Below are 18,991 nucleotides of genomic sequence, written 5' to 3'. Positions count from 1 at the left end.
AGAGTTCCAGAGATGTCCCTGATCCAAGAGTTGTTGGTAAGACCCTCAGCAACAGATCTGGAGCTGACAGCGTTGGGGCGAACAGCAGCAAGGACAGCTGGAGCAAGTTGGGAAATACTCTGTCCGGCGATCCATCTGCCGCTGCACCAGAAAAGCACCTTGGTGCCATTGCCTAGCTTGATCGAGGTGGCCAAATGAACAAGAGCCTCAACATGACCATTGGAGCGGATAGGGAACATGGCCCATGGTTTCGCAGGGTCAACACGGCGGAGCCAGGGCCATCTGGCACGCAGTGCCCAACTCAGGCGTTTGATGTCTAGAACGCCAAGGCCTCCCATCTCAACAGGACGACAAACATCTTTCCAGGCGATGGCACAGCCCCCACCGCCATCATTGCGACCAGCAGACCAGAAGAACTTCCGTTGGCATTTGACGATAGCCTCACTAACAGGTTTGGGGATATTAGTAGCTAACATAGTGTGGATGGGGACTGCAGATAGCACAGACTTGACCAACACAAGGCGATCTCCCTTAGAGAGGAGGTTGGCATGCCATCCAGAGAGCTTGCGGTGGAGGGTGTCGATGATGGGTTGAAGGTCCTGGGCCCGCAGCTTGTAAATGGACAGAGGCACCCCAAGGTAGGTGATAGGAAAGTCAAGGACAGGGCAAAGCAACTGATCAGCAATTAGCTGCCTATCCATCTCAGAACATCTGATCGGAGTAGCTGCACTCTTGAGGATATTAGTATGTAGACCAGTGGCTTCCCCAAACATCTGTATCAATTGCTTGATGGTATCACAGTCACTGAGGGTGGGCTTGAAGAAGATCACGGTATCATCAGCATAAAGAGATGTGCGGCAAGCACCCCGGCTGCCCGGCAGAGCTGCAAGCAATCCCAAACGAGCAGAAAGGTCGACCAAGTAGTGAAATACCTGCATAACCAGAACAAAGAGCATTGGGATAGGGGATCCCCCTGCCTGACACCACGGTGGTGGAAGAATTCAGCGGAGGGATTGGTGTTGACCAAAATTCTGGTAGAGGCGGAGGGACCTTGTTTTGTTCTGGTAGTATTATGTTGTGCGGTGTTTCGAACCTGTGTTGTTGATTGTATGCCTTGAGGTACCAGACGTGGTGGGGTATGTTGTATCGGTGAATCGGTGATCTGGGGCTATATATATGGCCGGGCTATATATATGGCCGGGCCAGTGGCCTTTTGTTTTAAAAAGTGCAATTTCGTAAAATAGCATGCATTCAGGAAAAACATGTAGTACTACTAAATTTGATCATGCGCAATGTGTATGCTGCTCAATCACCCACGGCAACAATTAACTGAGAAATGAATTTTCAGCTAGATCAAAGAACCTCACCACTTATACACGTCTAGGATACTCGAACCATGCAATTAGGTACTCCCAGTTAACAAACTCAAGCAACATGCGCTAATTTAATGAATCCCTGCGAAGTAGGGGTATCCATTTTTAACTTTTATTCTGAGCGCATGAGCATAACTAATGTACGACGCTCGGATCAACTTAAGCCCACAAAGTTTTTGGCTAAAAGTATCCATGCGTCTTACTGATGTATTACAAGAGTTTCACTGATGTAACCTCCTTCCTTTGTAACTCTTGCTGCAAAAAAAAAACTCTCCAAATGCTAATGCTAGGGGGGGGGGGGGGGGGGGGGGTAAAAAAGTTGTACAACAACAAGAGGGGAACAAAAATGGGACGACAACATGTCTGTCTTTTCCTATCACAAAATGGCAGCGAAGAAGCATGGCATTCTTAGCCAGTTCATTGTTCTTTGAGATAGCTAACATCCTCCGCTTCTGTTCTGACAGCTGTTTGTCGACAAACAGAACACTAAAAGCTCTCTCCTTGTCGCCTGATCATAGGTTCAAAACTAGAACAAAACGGCAAGAGAGCTGCTGCCGACTACTGTGATCAGACTGCTCTATAACGCAGTATCTTCTCTGCGTAACTTCCGAGCTGAGGCGAGATAGAATCCGCAGCCCCCTGGACACATTTCCTGTAAGAGAAGTCTTCGGTGCTATCATCGTCCCGTATCAGAATGAAGCACCTTGTGCCTGGGTGACTAGGATGGTGTCCGATCTGCAACCAAGAGCAGAACATGTTTTGATCATACTGTCAAAATATTCTGACACTCAAGAGTAGCCATAATGCACTGCAGAATGGTACTAAACTAGGGATACATACTCGGGAATTATTGTTCATGCAAGGTTGGGGCGAAAGCTGGCAATGGTAGCTAAGCTAAGATTGAAATAAACTTTTTTCACATTTAAAAGGAGAGCTCATTGGCGCATTTGCATGTTAAACTCAAAAAAGATTAGCACACATGAGTCAATGAAAAACAGATGAACACAATGATGTAAAAGAACCAATCCTACTTTCCGGAGACACAAGCGGAATCATATTAATACATTCTGTGATTAATAGTCAACTAAATTCAGATCAGTAGAACTGTAGAGTGATGAAGCTATGACAAAACGAAAAATACATTTCTGTCATTTACATACCTTTATATCTCTTATTCCAGCACCAATCTTTTCATGCCCTCTTGGATGAAATCTCAGGGCCTCAATCACGTCTGATTTATCTAGCTCCGTGAAATATTCATTCAGTTTGTACCTTCATGCAAGTAAAACATTATATCATATAGGAAGGTTTGCAAGATAAAACTAATATGCACAATACAATCCATCGATAGCAATGGGGGCCTTACTTTTGTAGCATGTTCTGCAAGCAGGTGCGCATATCAATAATGTTGTCCCATAAACCAACCCTAGCACTAACAAAATCATGTTGCTCAGATATGGTGCCACCATTTGAGTTAGCATCCCGTACTTCAGGGTTCTGTAGAAACTCATAGACATTCACACTCGCTATGGGTTCATGCACCTGCATGAGAATTTAAATGTTAGCATCCAAGTAAATATCTGAATAGTAAGCATGATGGTGTAGTTTTATCAGATTATCACTTCGCCAAGATTGATTCATTAGTTACAACAATCCAGACATCACAGATATACACTATTCATTAGCCTGGCCATGGGTGAAATATATTTGGTACATACTAAGCTCTCAAATACTAAACTGAACTGGTTTGTAGCAACCTAGTATAGGGTGATTACATATGAAGGCCCCAATTTGCTTTAGCAGTTTAACATTTTCGGAAGCACAATCAATGCCTCTAAAAGGATGCTGTGCCTGAATTCAGCAACATACCTTTCCAGAATACATAATCTCGAAAGGACCCGACGTTCCGGCAAAAGGCTCTTTGCCCCAGGCCATTGCATCTACAGTACCACAGAGATTGTCCACTGAAGATTGCTTTGCAGCACTTACAAAACTTTGTGCAGGTCTCTGCAGAAAATAACATCAGATAAGAAAATTTTCACCTTTCTATAAAAAGGAAATCTTCTAGTAATCAATCACTCATAATAGCATATATTACTCACAGAGAAACAAGCTTCAGAAAATGGAGATGAGATTGATAATCGAGTCCGCTGTTGCTTTAAACCTTGACTGCTTAGCCCATGGAACTGCCCACTTACAGATAGACTATCTGCCACAACCAGCAAGTGCTTCCGACGAATATTCCTTCCAATATCATCAGTTGTTGATCTTAAAGACTGTACAGGGAATAAGGGAAAATCAAATGCTATAGAGGAAATTATTAGGCAATAATTTTTTTGGCCCAGATGTTCAAGGAAAAGATGGAAAAAAACAAACAAAAGTAAATATATATACTTCAACAAAAAAATTCCACGCCGAGTCTACGCCGTATGAGAAGGAAATATCATATACGCTCCCTGGTCGGCTCCGCTCCCAATCAATCAACTCAAATATTGCAACGCAAGCATTTTGTAGATTAGCCCAGAACTCCCCACTCTTGCAATGCTCAGACATACCAACTTTCACAACAAGTTCATTGTCTTGCTGACACTGGATCTCAACATCCTTAAATTCCAAAAATCCTGCAAAGGAAAAAACAAGACAAGCAGTACATATCAAATATTAGCTGCGTATTTTGTACTGAAGACAAAAGTATGTTATACTAGAAATATAAAAGTCACGCAAAGGGTCCTCGCAATGCCCAAAATGTGAGAAGACCCAATCATACAAGTTACACCTGAAAAACTTTACCTTGTACCATGTAACACAGGAAAAGGAAATTATACATTTAGAACTCAGATCGTAGTAAGATTTTTTTTAGCAAAATAGTAAGAGATCCTTAGCACAGATATTGAGAACTTATATGGAAAAATCTATCAAAACATAATTACCTTTAACTAGCATGGACAGGAGCTTTGGGATCACCCTTTTCTTGATAGTGTCCAACTGAGATATTGAGTTGGAATCGTCCTCTGTTATCACAGTAATGCAACAAGTCTGCTCGTTAACACACTCATCATTCCCAGCAGAACCTTTGCTGCAGGGAGGGTAAAAGTAACACGTGTAAAATAATATGTTGATGTAACCACAAAAAGAAAAGGTAAAATAGGTACTCGCATAGCAACATAAAGCATATATAATTCTAATAGAAGAAGTGCCAAGTACTAAATAAGTTCAATCATTTTACAGCCTAAAAGCCACCTTACATCTAATATGCAGGATATGTTTGTCGACAAATTGATGTCTAAATATCACTTGGACAAGGCTACACAATAATTGGACATAAATACAACGCAACACCAATCTCAGTGATTTTAATTATTTATAATTGTAAAAATGATATTTATTTTTCTTGGAAAACACAAATATTTTTTATTGTAACACAAACAGCTTCAGAACTTACCCCTTCGAAATATATACATCCGGGAACACAATGGTTGACTGGTCTCGGTCTCTCATGTATTGTTCTGTCAGCTCATCTATAAGAGATCTTAATCCCATTTTTTTCCTCTTCATTATTTCCTGCAGCAAAGGTACAAGTTTAAGTGAATAGAAAGACGCCAACTTAATGTCCCTTACGAAACAGAAAATGTGATCATTTAACTTCAAAAGAACAATATTTGCAAAAAAAAAACTTCAAAAGAACAATACCTGGCTTATATGAAAATGAGTAATCCATGTGCTCTCTTTCCTTGTCTGTATACCTCGTACGTTATATCTGCAAAACAAATGTGATATTTAAAAATAAAATAAAAACCATTACAGGTCAAGTGCTGAGAAAAAAAAAGATGATCCAAATGTACTCACAGAATCATGACGGTGTCAACAAAATCAGAAAACTTCACTGGTTCAAGATGATCCTTAACTTCTAGCGATCCATACTCCGGACCATATCTATACCTTTTTAGATTCTTTGACAGGAACAGAAAACCGAAATGATCCAGAGAATTGGCACCCTTCTGGCACTTTAATACATCCTGACAGTAAAGTTAAAATAGTATAAGAAAGAAAGAAAAGAGACCGCACAATAATCATGGGCCATCAAAGAAGAGAATAAAAGAATGTAACCTGCAAACTTATGAGAGGAGAGTCCTCTAAGATGTTCACTGGGTGATCCAAAGCTCCATATGCAGCTTCCGAAATGGAGCCAGCAGCCCAAGAACCAACAGGGGCACCAATTTCACCTTCCAGACTGCCATCAGTGTACATGTCTTCAACAGTATCATAAGTGAACTGGGTTATTTGCTGCCCATAAGAACTCCTAACAGTTCCGTCATAAGCAACATATGTATCTCTCAAGTGATACATTAGGTTTCTCGTTAATGTCCCGGGAACATCTGCATTCTCACTGAAGCAACTTGCCCTGCCAACAATTGAATGCAGAAGACACTCCAATGGACTTAAACCATCTATAAAAGAATTTCTGATCACAGCATATGAGTTTCGGCCTCCCAAGCATTCACCTGTTCCCTCGGCATTGTCACTATCCAATGATTTAAGTTTACTCCATCTAGCACATGAGATTTATGAAGGAATTCTAAACGGAAATTTTCTTGCAGGAAGTTGAAGACCGACACATGCAGTTTGTTGCACAAACTTCAGCATGCTACCCTTACTTCCTGCATTCATCATCGCTATCAACGAATTCTCTTTACTCGTGTGTTGCTGAACCATCTTAAGAAGATCACTGAACACACTCTTAAATGCAATGATTGAAGATTTGATCATCGGTACATTGTTCTGACTGAAATCAGATTGTTTATGAAAATTTGATAGATCAGCACAGTCATCATAACACTTCAGATTTGGTATGGAATTTGGGCTTAGCAATAGTTGTTCGACAAGAAAAGCCTCTTCAGCCTCATCCAATGCTAGATTAACTTCATCAGCAAGTTTTCTCCTTGAGTAATGATCCGAGAACAGATAAAAATCTGAAAGAGAGACACTTAAGCCCCTCATGGTTAAGAATTCACATAGTATATCCTGAGCAGATGACAGGAACTGAAGAGCCTCAGCCCCATACTGTTTAAACATGGCAGAGAAAAGGCCAGATGTGTTACTCTGCAGCCAAAAAGCTTCGGAAGAGCAGGAAAGTACTTCACCGTCTATGATCTGTAACTTGGGATCAATACTAAAATTCATACCAGAAGGAACCAGCATGCCGAACAACTGCTTGCCAGTCCACAGTGAAGCTTGAGAGTTCATCGATTTAACTATTGACGGCATTGGTGTCAGCGAGAGTGAATGACATAACATTTGAAGTTGCTGAAACTCAGTCTTATTGAATAAAATATCTGAGCTTGTTAACAAATGTGCAGCAGCTAAAGAATCATGTGTTAAGGACACCACACTTCGTCCGTCTTGCACATTCAACAGTTGGTGGCTTAAGCTTACTAGCTCTCCAAGCTCAACTCTTGATCGTATAGACTGTGGGACATATCCATGTAAACAATCGCCATCAAAATCACCCATTAAAGGGGCACAGCAGAGTGGGTTGATTGAAACAACTGACTGAACTGGTAATAACTTTGCAGAGAGTGCAATAACAGAGTGTTGATGTACTGAGGGTGGCCTATTGATAAGAATAATGTCGCCATCCTGTAATGGCCTGTATACAATGTCACCAATTTGTAGCTGATTTGTTCTCTTAACATGAATTAGCTCTTCATTGCGCCGAGTGAGTAGTATTTTCTTGGCACGAAGGTGAAGGCTGCACTTCAAATTTAAGCTCTCGACATTGTAAGAATTAACATGTTCAGCAACAACCAAGTTCGAAGCTAAATCTACGGAGATGCCAATTTCATGTAATCTAATCTTGGGATCACCAACCATAGTAGTGCGAAATGCATTATCTGACCGTTTGCTGAGAACGGCATCCTTCATCCATTTCATTCCATACATGGCTATTGATGATTCATTATCTGTCTTTTTAGAGTGTAACTGCAAAAGACAGAAATATGTTAAAAAGCATAAAACATAAGCGGTAAATGCAATTGACATGTCAAACTATCTAGTCCCTTCTAAAGTGTAACTTGAATACTCATCTTTCTTGTTCCAAAAAAAAAATTGATGCTCATCCTCCAACATTGACTGGATCAAATCTAAGCAGCGACTAGAAAGGACGTAAATATATCCCAAAATGCGTTATATTTAGGAACGGAGGGAGTATTATAGAGCGCTGCATATCAAGGTGGAAAGTCGAACAAGATATTCAGTAACTAGTGCCTACACTATTCTCCACTACAATAATATAATGTGCCGGAAAAATTTATATATCACAAAGATGGAAACCATGTAAATGAAAAAGGATGGACATAAACGGAAACCAAAGAATAAAATAATGTGCATAACTACATATGCATGTGTGGGAACAAAATAACGAGGACTTCTTCAAAACAAACATTCCTTATCCAATCATATTAAGAAGTCTTACGATGGTTCTACCAGCACCTCAGCCTATAGTTTGGCTCAAGCTCGACTAGCGACCTTGAACCTTGGCCCAAGCTGTATTCGCCGAAGGCTCTACGAGCTAATAGGTATCGTAATTATTTAACTCTTTAAATTGCCAACGTATGTGCCTGCTCTTAGAACAGGAGCATGTCACACTTTTCTTCCATTCGACTCGGGCCTCCAGCCTTTACTTTTATAGACAATGCTCAACAGAGACACTTCTACCACGAGCAAGGTGGTACTAAAAGAGTTTACAAGAGCTCCTATTTGGTGCTCTTAGCATCCTTTTGTGGGACGACGTACCTCCCCTGCGCTTTTGGGCTTGGCCCATTAACTGTTTCTTATGTTTTCTCACGGTTGTTCACACGCTGACCAAATTATGAATGCGGTAGTTTGTGTTTTTCAGAAAATGAACAAAATTAATACAAATTAAAAAATAGAAACATTACTCCTGTGTTCTTGGAAATATTAGAAGAAAGAATTATACGATTTGACAGCATTTAGAATGCTTATTATGTTTTGGTAGAAACAAAGTCGTGAAAACTTCACAAATAAAGCCTTATGCGATATGTTAATTGGATATAACTATGCAACATGGATATCGCAATAAAAACAAGAGCATTAGATTTCTTGCCTTAGATGATTTCAGGCACTCCATAACTTGGCTTGTGACAAGTGAAAGGAAACTGATCTTTGGATACTGATGGAAGTCATCAACTTTCCTACCGACATCAACAGTCCTCTTATAAGCTTTTGTCAGGTCATCCTAAATCCAAACATGGAATGAACAAACATATAAGATCATAAATCTGAGAGAAAAACTATACAGCTATGTGCAATGTATATTCATCACACAACAATAAAACATGCATGCTCAACACACATACAAGGAAGCCAGAGAAAATACGGCATCCATTTGGCAACAGGATTGTATAAGACTATTATATTAGAAAGAATCATGAAAAAGCTTTTAACAAGATGTACCGAAGTAACCCATGTTCTTGCATTGAGTAATTGACTAGTTATTGACTGATTGTCAGATTTCAGAACTTGCACCATAAAAATGGTAAGGTTGCATTTAACGAAGTATTCAATGGAGAAGTGGTTAGAAATCATTGAAGGGATGGTACGAAAATATCTTGGGAGAAAACTTCACCCAAAATAGATAGCACTTACATAAGCTAAGCGAGAGCCATCTGAGAACCTGTAGGACATCTCGGCCACACGATGACAGTTAGGAGTCACCCGCAAACTTGACAGGAACAGGAGATGATGACTTGAAGGAAAGTTGTTATTAATAAGCTCAGGATCAAGTTGTTTCAGCATGTGACATACCTGCAAATATGATCAAGGAAACTAGGACTTAATCATAAGAAATAATTTTGAGAAAAATACAAACGTGGTTAAAGGGGGAAGTTCCCTCCCTTAAATATACGTGTTAGAAAGAAATGAGGAACCCTGCAGAGGCTGCGCCTCAAACGCGGGTGGGTGAGCTCATAGGCGTGTGCTCTAACCAGCTGGCCACTGCTCGGTTCTCAGCATACCGGTTCAATGGCTGACAAAAATATGCATACCAGCTTCTCAAATAATCTTTAAGAAAATACTATTGGGCCTTGTTTTCCCTTTTCACTTAACAATACTGCAATCCACCCACCCTAAACTGAACAGACTAGAAGATAATCATGATTAAAAGTGGTTGGGCGAATCTTTCACCATATTAGGGCACCCTGGGTCTAATTTTATGAAGTAGTTGGTGATGCATCATAGTTAATTAAGCGTAGTGTTTTCTCCCGCAAAAACAAAAAATCAAGTGTACTGCTTTAATCTCCATAAAAGCGTACTGCTTTAATGATCAGGCAAAACTATTATGCCTGACAGGAATAATAAGACATCGTATTTCTGGATCTCATGATTTTAGTTGTGTTTTCTTTTTGCGAGGGATATTTGTTGTGCTTTCTGTACATTGTAAATACTTGAAAAAGTACATGAAACCGTAAATTCTCTTTAAATTATCTTTTGATTCCATACACATTGCACCCTCAGTTTCTGATACTGGCACTTGAGATAAATATGGCAAGGACACTCTACGAATTTTCATCCAGTAAAATAGAATGTATTCTCAAAAAAGGAAGGAAACAGGGGACAATTTTGCAGCACTATCAAATTTACTCTGAAAGCCAATGCAGAACAGACTGACAAATTGATAGCTAACACTTACTTGATGAGGAGATAATAATATCTTGGTCACATTTGGTTGAGGGAGCTGGTCATGGTCATGAGGTATAAAACCCCAATAATCCTTGGGAAGAGCTTGATGTGGACCTTCATTCGTCAACATATTTGTCACTCTGTAGGCAACTTCTGCGGTAATCGAAATTGTGTCTATAACAGTAGGGTCACGTTTAATTTTTTTCCTGGACAGCGTTACTCTTGGACTTTTCAGCGCCTTAAAGATTACACTCGGGTAAAGTTTAGCACCATCCTTCTGCTCAGAAAAAAGACCAAGGTTAATGCAATAGGTCAGAAGTAAGGGCCAAATAATATGAGCATGCACTTACTGAGCAATACTTGCAAGTTGACTGACTTGTTCCCCCATCTGAGTTCTTCAACAACTTCAAAAAACCAACATGTTAGGGAAATAAATATGCACCAATCTGATATACCAAAAAGGGAAATGCTTCCATATGCATAGTGTCTGTATTATTTTCTGTGAAACCTTACATATCTTCTGATGGGCTTTTGAAATGTTAATATCTTGTCTCACAATTTCCAAATGTTCAAACAAATAAAATGTCAGAAAACTGAATGAAGTTATGTTCTGTTTCCACAATCCAAAAGTTTGTTGAAGATGTCTTAGGCATGTTAAAGAAATTTAGGGTTAGTAATGACAGTAGTACTGATAAACGTTAATTCAGCGATCAATAAGCAAAACTTTTGACTGAGCACCTGATAGTGTGAAGGTTCTATGGCCCTTCAACTATGACATATATCGATTTTTTTCACAGAAGAGAATAAATTGCTTAATCAGGATAAATTAGGTTAATATGTATTTTGCAAACCTTTGAATCTCTGTTTTTCCTTGGAGCGTAACAGCCAGGACATATCTGATTCAGTAACTGAACAACTTCCTTGATAAAATACGGGCTGAACACAGTTGCCGGCAGCTTAATAACACCAGAATGACCTAGCAATTTGACAAACCAGTTTAATTTGGATTAAAGAGGAACATAGAATGCATCATTCGATGCTAAATAGTTAATATTACTCACCATCGCAATCACGTGAGCTTTCCGATCCACAAGTCTCACACTGTGTTGCCTTAGCTGGCAATCCCAACTTGGCACTAGTCACATCAGATCCTTTTATGACGGTCGCGCTACTTGATATTTCCTGGAAATGCATGCAAGTTTTACGTACTTTTCCCTTTTCGCGCGTAAAATCTGTCAGGGCAAAGTAAAAGCTTACCATATCTGCACTGGTCATGAGATCAAATTGTATGGCCTTCAGCACGGCTGTAGGCTGGTCCATTTGATCATTTAGCTCATCCATCCTGCACAAGGAAGATAGAAAACAATTGCCATGATGAAAGAAGTAGATGATGACAAGAAACGAGATCTAAATCGTTAATAGAAAAAGAAATAACTTGATGGAACAAGCAAAATTCCTAGATGCAATTCTATGAAGATATGAACTGAATATGGCAACTAACATGTTTTGCTACTGTAAGCCGAACTGCACATAGGAAAAAACATATCGTATGCAGGAAAATTTGGACAACAATCGTTTGAAGGAAAAAAAAACAATCATTTGAAATCCCTTGAAGCCAAACGAATACAGAGTAATCCTTGAAGAAGAGGATTCCTTGAAGCAAATTTGGAGAACAATCGTTTGGAGGAAAAACAAATCATTCAAAATCCTTGAAGCCCTCACGAATACAGAGTAATCCTTGAAGAAGAGGATTCTTTGAAGCAAATTTGGAGAACAATCTTTTGGAGGAAAAACAATCTGTGGACAGAGGTGAGGGCCTAACCTGAGGTAGGAGGCTGCAGGGAGGAACTCTCTCTTCCTAGGGTTACAGAGATAGAAGCACCTTATATAGGTCAGGACTGGGCTGGGCCAAATGGGCCACAACAGAGAACAAGAAGACAACCCAACAGACACACCAACAGTTGTCTAACACTCCCCCTCAAGATGGGTGATAAATGTCAATCATCCCCATCTTGGCACAGGCAAGATTACACTCCTTTGAGCCCAGTCCCTTTGTTAAACAGTCTGCCACTTGTTGTCCTGATCTCACATAAGCCAATGAGATAATCCCTGCATCAATCTTTTCTTTAATAAAGAATCTGTCTATCTCCACATGTTTAGTTCGCTTCATGCCGGATGTGGTTATTTGCTATGTTTATGGCAGACATATTATCACACCACACTTTCAAGCTTCCTTGCCTTAAAATTTTCAGCTCTCTTAGAAGGTTTCGTACCCACAACATTTCACCCAGGCCCTGTGACATAGCTCTGTACTCAGCTTCGGCTGTTGATTTCGAGACAACAGATTGTTTCTTACTTCTCCACGACACCAAATTTCCTCCAACAAAAACACAATACCCTGAGGTGGATCTTCGATCATCTAAGCAGCTAGCCCAATCCGCATCACAATATCCATCTACATTTAGGTGTCCATTACTTTTAAACAACACTCCTTTTCCCGGAGTGCCCTTCAAGTATCTCAAGATTCTTTGAGCTGCTTCCAGGTGTCCATCCCTCGGATCATGCATATAGCGACTCACTACACTTACTGCAAATGATATATCTGGTCTCGTGTGGCATAAGTATATTAGTCTCCCAACAAGTCTTTGGTATTTCTCCTTGTTTATGGGTTCTCCAGGACTCTGTTGTGATTTTAGTGTTACTGGTCAATAGGTGTTGAAGCCACTCGGCACCCCAAAGATGCCCATATCATCTAAGAGATCCAATGTATACTTTCTTTGAGATAGTGATATCCCTTTTGACGATCTTGCAACTTCTATTCCAAGGAAGTATCTAAGTTTTCCCAAATCTTTCACCTCAAAGGCTGACTCAAGCATCCTTTCAGCTTTGCGATTTCCACAACATCATCTCCCGTGATGATAATATCATCAACATACACAAAGAAGGATAGTGATTTTACGCTCCGAATGTCTCAGAAATAAGGTATGGTCTCCATTGCATTGACCATAACCCATGCCACACACCACTTGTCCGAACCTCGTCAAACCAGGCCCGTGGAGATTGTTTGAGACCATATAGAGATTTCTTCGCCTACATACCTTCCCTTTAGTTTCGGTCCGACAAATCCTGGTGGCATCTCCATATACACCTCCTCTTGAAGATCACCATGCAGTAAATGCATTTTTGACATCAAGTTGATGCAAGGGCCATCCGAAATTTGTCGCACAAGAGATCAAAATTGACAGTGCTCATTTTTGCCATCGGTGCAAATGTCTCATCATAGTCAATGCCATAAGTCCGACTATATCCTCTTGCCACAAGTCTTGCCTTATATCTCTCCACTTTTCCTTCGCATTTTGTTTTACAGAATAGATCCACTTACGACCCTCATCGTATTCTTTCCTTTAGGGAGATCTGTTAACTCCCATGTTTTATTTTTCTTCAAGGCCTCTAACTCTTCCATCATAGCATTGCACCATCTCGGGTCCAACCTCGGCTGCCTTCCAATCCTTAGGAACAGATACGAGCTTTGCGGAAGCAACAAAAGCCCGAAAAGTGGGTGACAATGCCTCGTAGGAAATATAATTTCCTATGTCATAGTCATCATAACTCGATCGCTTTGGGGGCCCAACATTTCTTATCCCTTTCCTTATTGCAATTGGCAAGTCTAGGCTATTATTGGACTCGCCTGAGATTGATTCTCCTCTGCAGAATCTACACTTGTACTTCCTTGATTTTCTCGGTCCAATGGGTTGCTCCCCGCCCCTGGTCTTGTTGCTCCTCCGGTGCATCTACTTGTTCCCTTTGTACTTGTCTTCTAGAGTACACAAGTGGATTCTGCAGCCCATCTTTGTGGTGGTACAGGTCTAGGTGGTATAGGTGTACCAGGAATTGGAGGAATCTCCGCAACAATAGGAAATTGTTGATGTTGTTGTTGGTCACCATCTTGCTGCTCTTGATCAGCACCTTGCTGTTGCTCCCCCTCTTGAGCATCACCAAGATGGTCAAGCCCACGGAACAAGCCACTAAGATCACTCTCACCGTCATAAAATGGTTCTCGACTGCGAAACGTAACATCCATGCTTACAAATGTCCTCCTGTCGGTGGGACTCCAACACTTGTAACCCTTCTGTCTGGAGGAATAGCCAATAAAGATACATTTGATAGCCCGATGATCTAGCTTGCCAACGTATGGCCCGTGATCCCTTACAAAACATGTACAACAAAGAGTTTGGGTGGTACAACAAAGTCATTGTTATTTAGAAGGAGTTGGCAAGGAGACCGCATACCTAGAATCTTTGAAGGCATTCTGTTGATCAAATATGTAGCAGTCATAATCGCCTCACTCCATAAGAATTTTGGAACATTCATGGTAAACATAAGAGATCGAGCCACTTCAAGAATGTGCCTATTCTTCCGCTCAAGCAACTCCATTCTCGGGAGGAGTGTCGGGACATGAAGTCTCGGTGCGGTATACCTTGCGAAGATAAGAAAGCAAAGAAAAGGTTTGTTGATATATTCGGTACCATTATCAGTTCCGATCACTTGCACTGAACATTGAATTGGTTTTTCACATAGGCACAAAAACTCGGAAACAATTGAACACTTCATCTTTGTGACGCATAAGATAGATCCAAGTCATTCTCGAATAGCAACCAATAAAAGTCACAAAGTACTTCATGCCACTTATCGACACAACAGACACGTCCATACATCGAGTGCACTAACACAAATGGGGATACACTTCTAATCCCTCTACTAACATAAGAGGTTCTCGTATGCTTAGCATATTCGCAGCATCACAACATAATTTGGTTTTGTCCACTCAATTCATTACATCAGGAAAAACTCGAAACATTTTATCAAACGCCATGTGACCCATTCGACAATGATGAACTAGTGCCATACTCTCCTTTCCTACAACAATCGCAGCAAGCACGTAACTAGCATCATGCCCCATCTTGTCACGATCTATGTGCCAAAGACCTCTATGCCTGGTTGCAGTCCCAATCTTCTTCTTTGCTCTCCCTTTCTGAATTAAACACATATATCTATCAACTATTATACGGTAGTCCTCGCTGATCAATCAAGGCACTTAGAGATAGCAGATTTACCGGAAAAGCAGAACATGTAGAATCGATGACAATTTTATGTTGGGTGTACATTGCACCGACCCCTCCCCTTTTATAGATTGTGCCGTGCCATCACTGTTTGGATAGTGCCTCTATGTGTGGAAGGATACCGAGTATAAGAGTCAAACTCACTAATATTTCCAGTAACATGTTTTGATGCTCCATAATCAAGAATCCAATCTGAATTAGCATTATGAGTGGCTATAGAAACTCTATCAATATTACCTTCATCTTTGTAGACATAGTGAGCAAAGTTCCCAAAGGTTGCTTCATTTTGTCCTTCTTCCTTTGATTGTCCCCGAGAGGTACCGGTAGTTGACTCGAAGCCGCCGCCATATGTGCCTTGGGTGATATAGCGTGTCATTGTCCTCCACCCCCGCCATACCGATATCCATATGGCTGTCCACTACCTCTCGCCATAGTGCCGTCCACCACCTCTTCCATGGTGCCGTCCATATGGCTGTCCACTACCTCTCGCCATCACCTCTTCCTCTCGTAGCTTCCTCTCGCCATGTGTGTATCCTCCTCTCCCCCTACCGGATGTAGCAAAGGAGGTACACCGATGCTTCAAGTGTCCCTTCGCCCACAAGTATAGCAGTCTCTCATCTCTTGTCTCTCGTTAGTGTAGAAGGTTGGATGAGGGACAGAATCGCTTCCCTTTGTCATATTCGACGCACTTCCTCTCTGGACATAGCCGCAATGGCTTCTTTGAGAGAAGGGGTAGTGGTTTGATGCAAGAAAGCAGCCCTTCTCCCCTCAAAATCTTGATTAAGACCCTTCAAGAACTTCATGACTCGCCGACGTTCAATCCAGCCTTGCGGAAGACTCACACATTCCCCATGGGCAAGTTCCAGAGGATCAACATGATCTAAATCTCCCCAAAGATGCCGCAACTCAGCCACATATGCCATCACAAGCTTTGTTTCCTTGTTGCAAGTCATGCACTTTATCCTCAATCTCAGCAATCAACATAATGTTCCCCTTTCCGTAATAAAGATTTGATAGGGTGTCCCATACCTCCGAAGCTTTTGTGAGTGCCTCTCTGAGCGGCAATGTTAGGAACCAAAGAGTTAAGCAACCATGCCACAATCGGAGAGTTTATGGCATTCCACTGTTTCCATTCCGGACTGGTCTTGTCTGCTGGTTCTGCAGCCTTCACCACTCACACGTTCATCCAAATTTCTTTCGAGTTCAAAATCAACGGCGCCCTCCTTGACCACCGGAGATAGTTGGCCACTCCTTCCAACTTGATTTCATTCGCCGGCAGCTCAAGTTTCGACCGATGATGGTATGGGGAACGATTGCTCCTCCAGCGAGATCCTCCTCCATCTCCTTTGGTAGTGATAAGTTCTCGCCAGCTTCTCCGAGCCTTGGCCAAATCCTGTTGTCCCCCATGCTTGACACCAAACTAACCTCTCGTAATCACCAAAGGACTTACCCAGGATGCCTCTTCGTCTCCTTACTTGTCACCGCCTTCCTCCTTGCCGCCGCAGCAGCTTTGCTCCCTTCCTCTTCCTCTTCCTCCTAGCAGCCACAGCAGACTAGGCTTCCAGATCGGCAGTCCTTCCCGTCGTTGCCCTCACTGCCCCTTGCTCTGATACCATGCGGACAGAGGTGAGGGCCTAACCTGAGGTAGGAGGCTGCAGGGAGGAACTCTCTCTTCCTAGGGTTACAGAGATAGAAGCACCTTATATAGGTCAGGACTGGGCTGGGCCAAATGGGCCACAACAGAGAACAAGAAGACAACCCAACAGACACACCAACAGTTGTCTAACACAATCATTTGAAATCCTTGAGGCAAACGAATATATACAGAATAATTCGGCAACACAAATCGTTTGGTTCAAAAGAGGATTCACGTGGATAAAAGATGATTCCTCACCTGCAAAGGAAGAAGGGACGCTACGATGAGTCGAGTTTAGTCCGATCCGACAGCAGTTGGAGGGTGGCGGCGCCTAGCCGTGCCCCTATGCCACCGGCTCAGCAAGTTAAGGAGAAGAAAGAAATGCGTTATCAATCTTGCGACCAACCCGATACGAAGAGGAAGAAGAAGGCGCAGGGGAGAGAGAGGAGGATGGAAGCTGGGGACGGGGACAGAATTCTCGGTCGGAGAAGTATTGCGGCGGCCGCACTGAGGAGAGAAAGGTTTGGGACTTCGGGCGCTATTTGTATCCTGGGGTTTGGGAATTGGGAATAGGCGGCAGGGGAGAGCAGGAGGGAAATTTTGGAATTTTCGGACCAGCGGCGATCCCAGCTCGGACCCAATGACGGCCCAGTTTTCATTTAGGCCGCACAAAGACGTTATTCCGAGACAGTTTCAAAAACAAGAACCAGTTCATACCCAACACGATTCCTACCAAATCGAATCGAGAGTCCTTGGCCCCTCCTCGCAAAAATCCACCGAACGGAAGGGCAATTCCTACAGAAACCCAAGAAACATTATTAGCACCAAAAAAAATCGGCTGCATAAACTCGCCGGAGGAAGCTAGCCGCGGCAACGGGCGGCGCTTGGCGGGGGCGAGCAAGAGAACGCGAGAGAGACCGGAGAATGGGGCAGAAGAACCAGAGGCCTACCGTAATGATGGAAGCGAGTTCGGGTTGGGAAGAGGAGGCGCGTGTGCGACGCCATGGCCGACGGCGGGGTGGCCAACGCACACTGACGGGCGAGGAGGCTCGAGGCGCGCTACTGCTCAGGGAGAGCTTCTCCGGCTTCAAGAGTACGGAAATACGGCGGCAAACCGGTGTAGGAGGACCGGGGCGAGGGGGTGGAGGAGATCGACGCGACAATGGCGGACAGCCGGAGTTGGGGAAGACAAGCACGACGATGGCATACTGGCATTACAGGGCACGAGAGGATGCGGAAATAGGGGATAGTGGAGATCTCGACAAGGAGAGATAAAGAAAACTTTCGTATGGATTTCGAGAGGGGGCCAACGACAAGGAGAGACTGGAGCGCCATGGCGTCGACGGTTCTGTGATGCGCTCAAGAGCGAGCTGCTCCAGGGAAGAAGAAAGGACAAAGCCTAGATGGGCCGGCTGCTGGGCTGGGCTGCAGGTGTTCTTTTTCTTTGAAACTAAATGTGAACAACGGCTAGGCAACATCAAAATAGCAGTCACTACTTCTGTTTGAACCAACTATCTAGCTTATGTTTGAAATTCAGATGAAAAGATTTACCTGCCCGTCTAGGTTGGTGTGTGAAGTCTAAAACATATTAAATATAACCATTTATGATTTGTAAAATATTGTATCTCCGTACTAAGTTTCGAAGACTGTAACCTAAGTTGCAGTGACTTAATTTTGCATAAGTTTCAAGACAAAACTGGATGTGATGGATGTGAGAAACCCCACTGGTTACATTTAGATGATGACCCTCACGAAGGGAGTCGAGGTCGTAGGAATACGGAGACAAAATGCAAACACAAAGTGCACTTGTTAGAAAAATGTGCAAAGTAAATGGTAACCATAAGCATAACATATTGTGTTGATGAATCAAGCACGGGTATAAGATAGGTCTCGCACCATTTTATTATTTTCACCATGTCACGGTTAAGAAATGAGTGTGTGTTCGAAAGCACCTCGAAGGATTGCCTAACACCAACCATGGGATCTTCATAGAAGTCAATCATTGGAAGCTAGCCAGAGATAAGGAGTTGAAACGTTGCCATGGGGTGCCAGACACCTCATCGCCATGATCCCCTGGCATAGTAGTGGCATAGATGCTAGTAGAGTTTATAGTTTTTAATATAGATTTTGTGTTTATGTCGTTTTGCACTTCTTCTTAGGTTTCC

General features: G+C 42.2%; 1 protein-coding gene across 1 annotated transcript; it reads right to left on the bottom strand.

The window, feature by feature from the left end:
* Positions 1-1,386: 1,386 nt before the first annotated feature.
* LOC127292176 (DNA-directed RNA polymerase IV subunit 1-like) lies at positions 1,387-18,207 on the bottom strand. The gene is made up of 20 exons (XM_051321533.2): positions 17,777-18,207; positions 17,085-17,621; positions 11,328-11,412; positions 11,132-11,252; positions 10,922-11,046; positions 10,421-10,474; positions 10,081-10,347; positions 9,039-9,197; positions 8,497-8,628; positions 5,481-7,352; positions 5,220-5,389; positions 5,064-5,130; positions 4,816-4,934; positions 4,304-4,449; positions 3,768-3,994; positions 3,476-3,649; positions 3,243-3,380; positions 2,740-2,915; positions 2,534-2,645; positions 1,387-2,108 (listed from the first exon to the last, which is right to left on the bottom strand). Exons 3-10 carry the CDS (start codon positions 11,409-11,411, stop codon positions 5,937-5,939), a joined length of 2,358 nt encoding a protein of 785 aa, XP_051177493.2. The 5' UTR covers position 11,412; positions 17,085-17,621; positions 17,777-18,207; the 3' UTR covers positions 1,387-2,108; positions 2,534-2,645; positions 2,740-2,915; positions 3,243-3,380; positions 3,476-3,649; positions 3,768-3,994; positions 4,304-4,449; positions 4,816-4,934; positions 5,064-5,130; positions 5,220-5,389; positions 5,481-5,936.
* Positions 18,208-18,991: the final 784 nt, after the last annotated feature.

This window comes from Lolium perenne, chromosome 1, assembly GCF_019359855.2.
Source record: "Lolium perenne isolate Kyuss_39 chromosome 1, Kyuss_2.0, whole genome shotgun sequence".
Lineage (NCBI taxonomy): Eukaryota > Viridiplantae > Streptophyta > Magnoliopsida > Poales > Poaceae > Lolium > Lolium perenne.
This window is presented reverse-complemented; position numbering and strand designations above follow the sequence as displayed.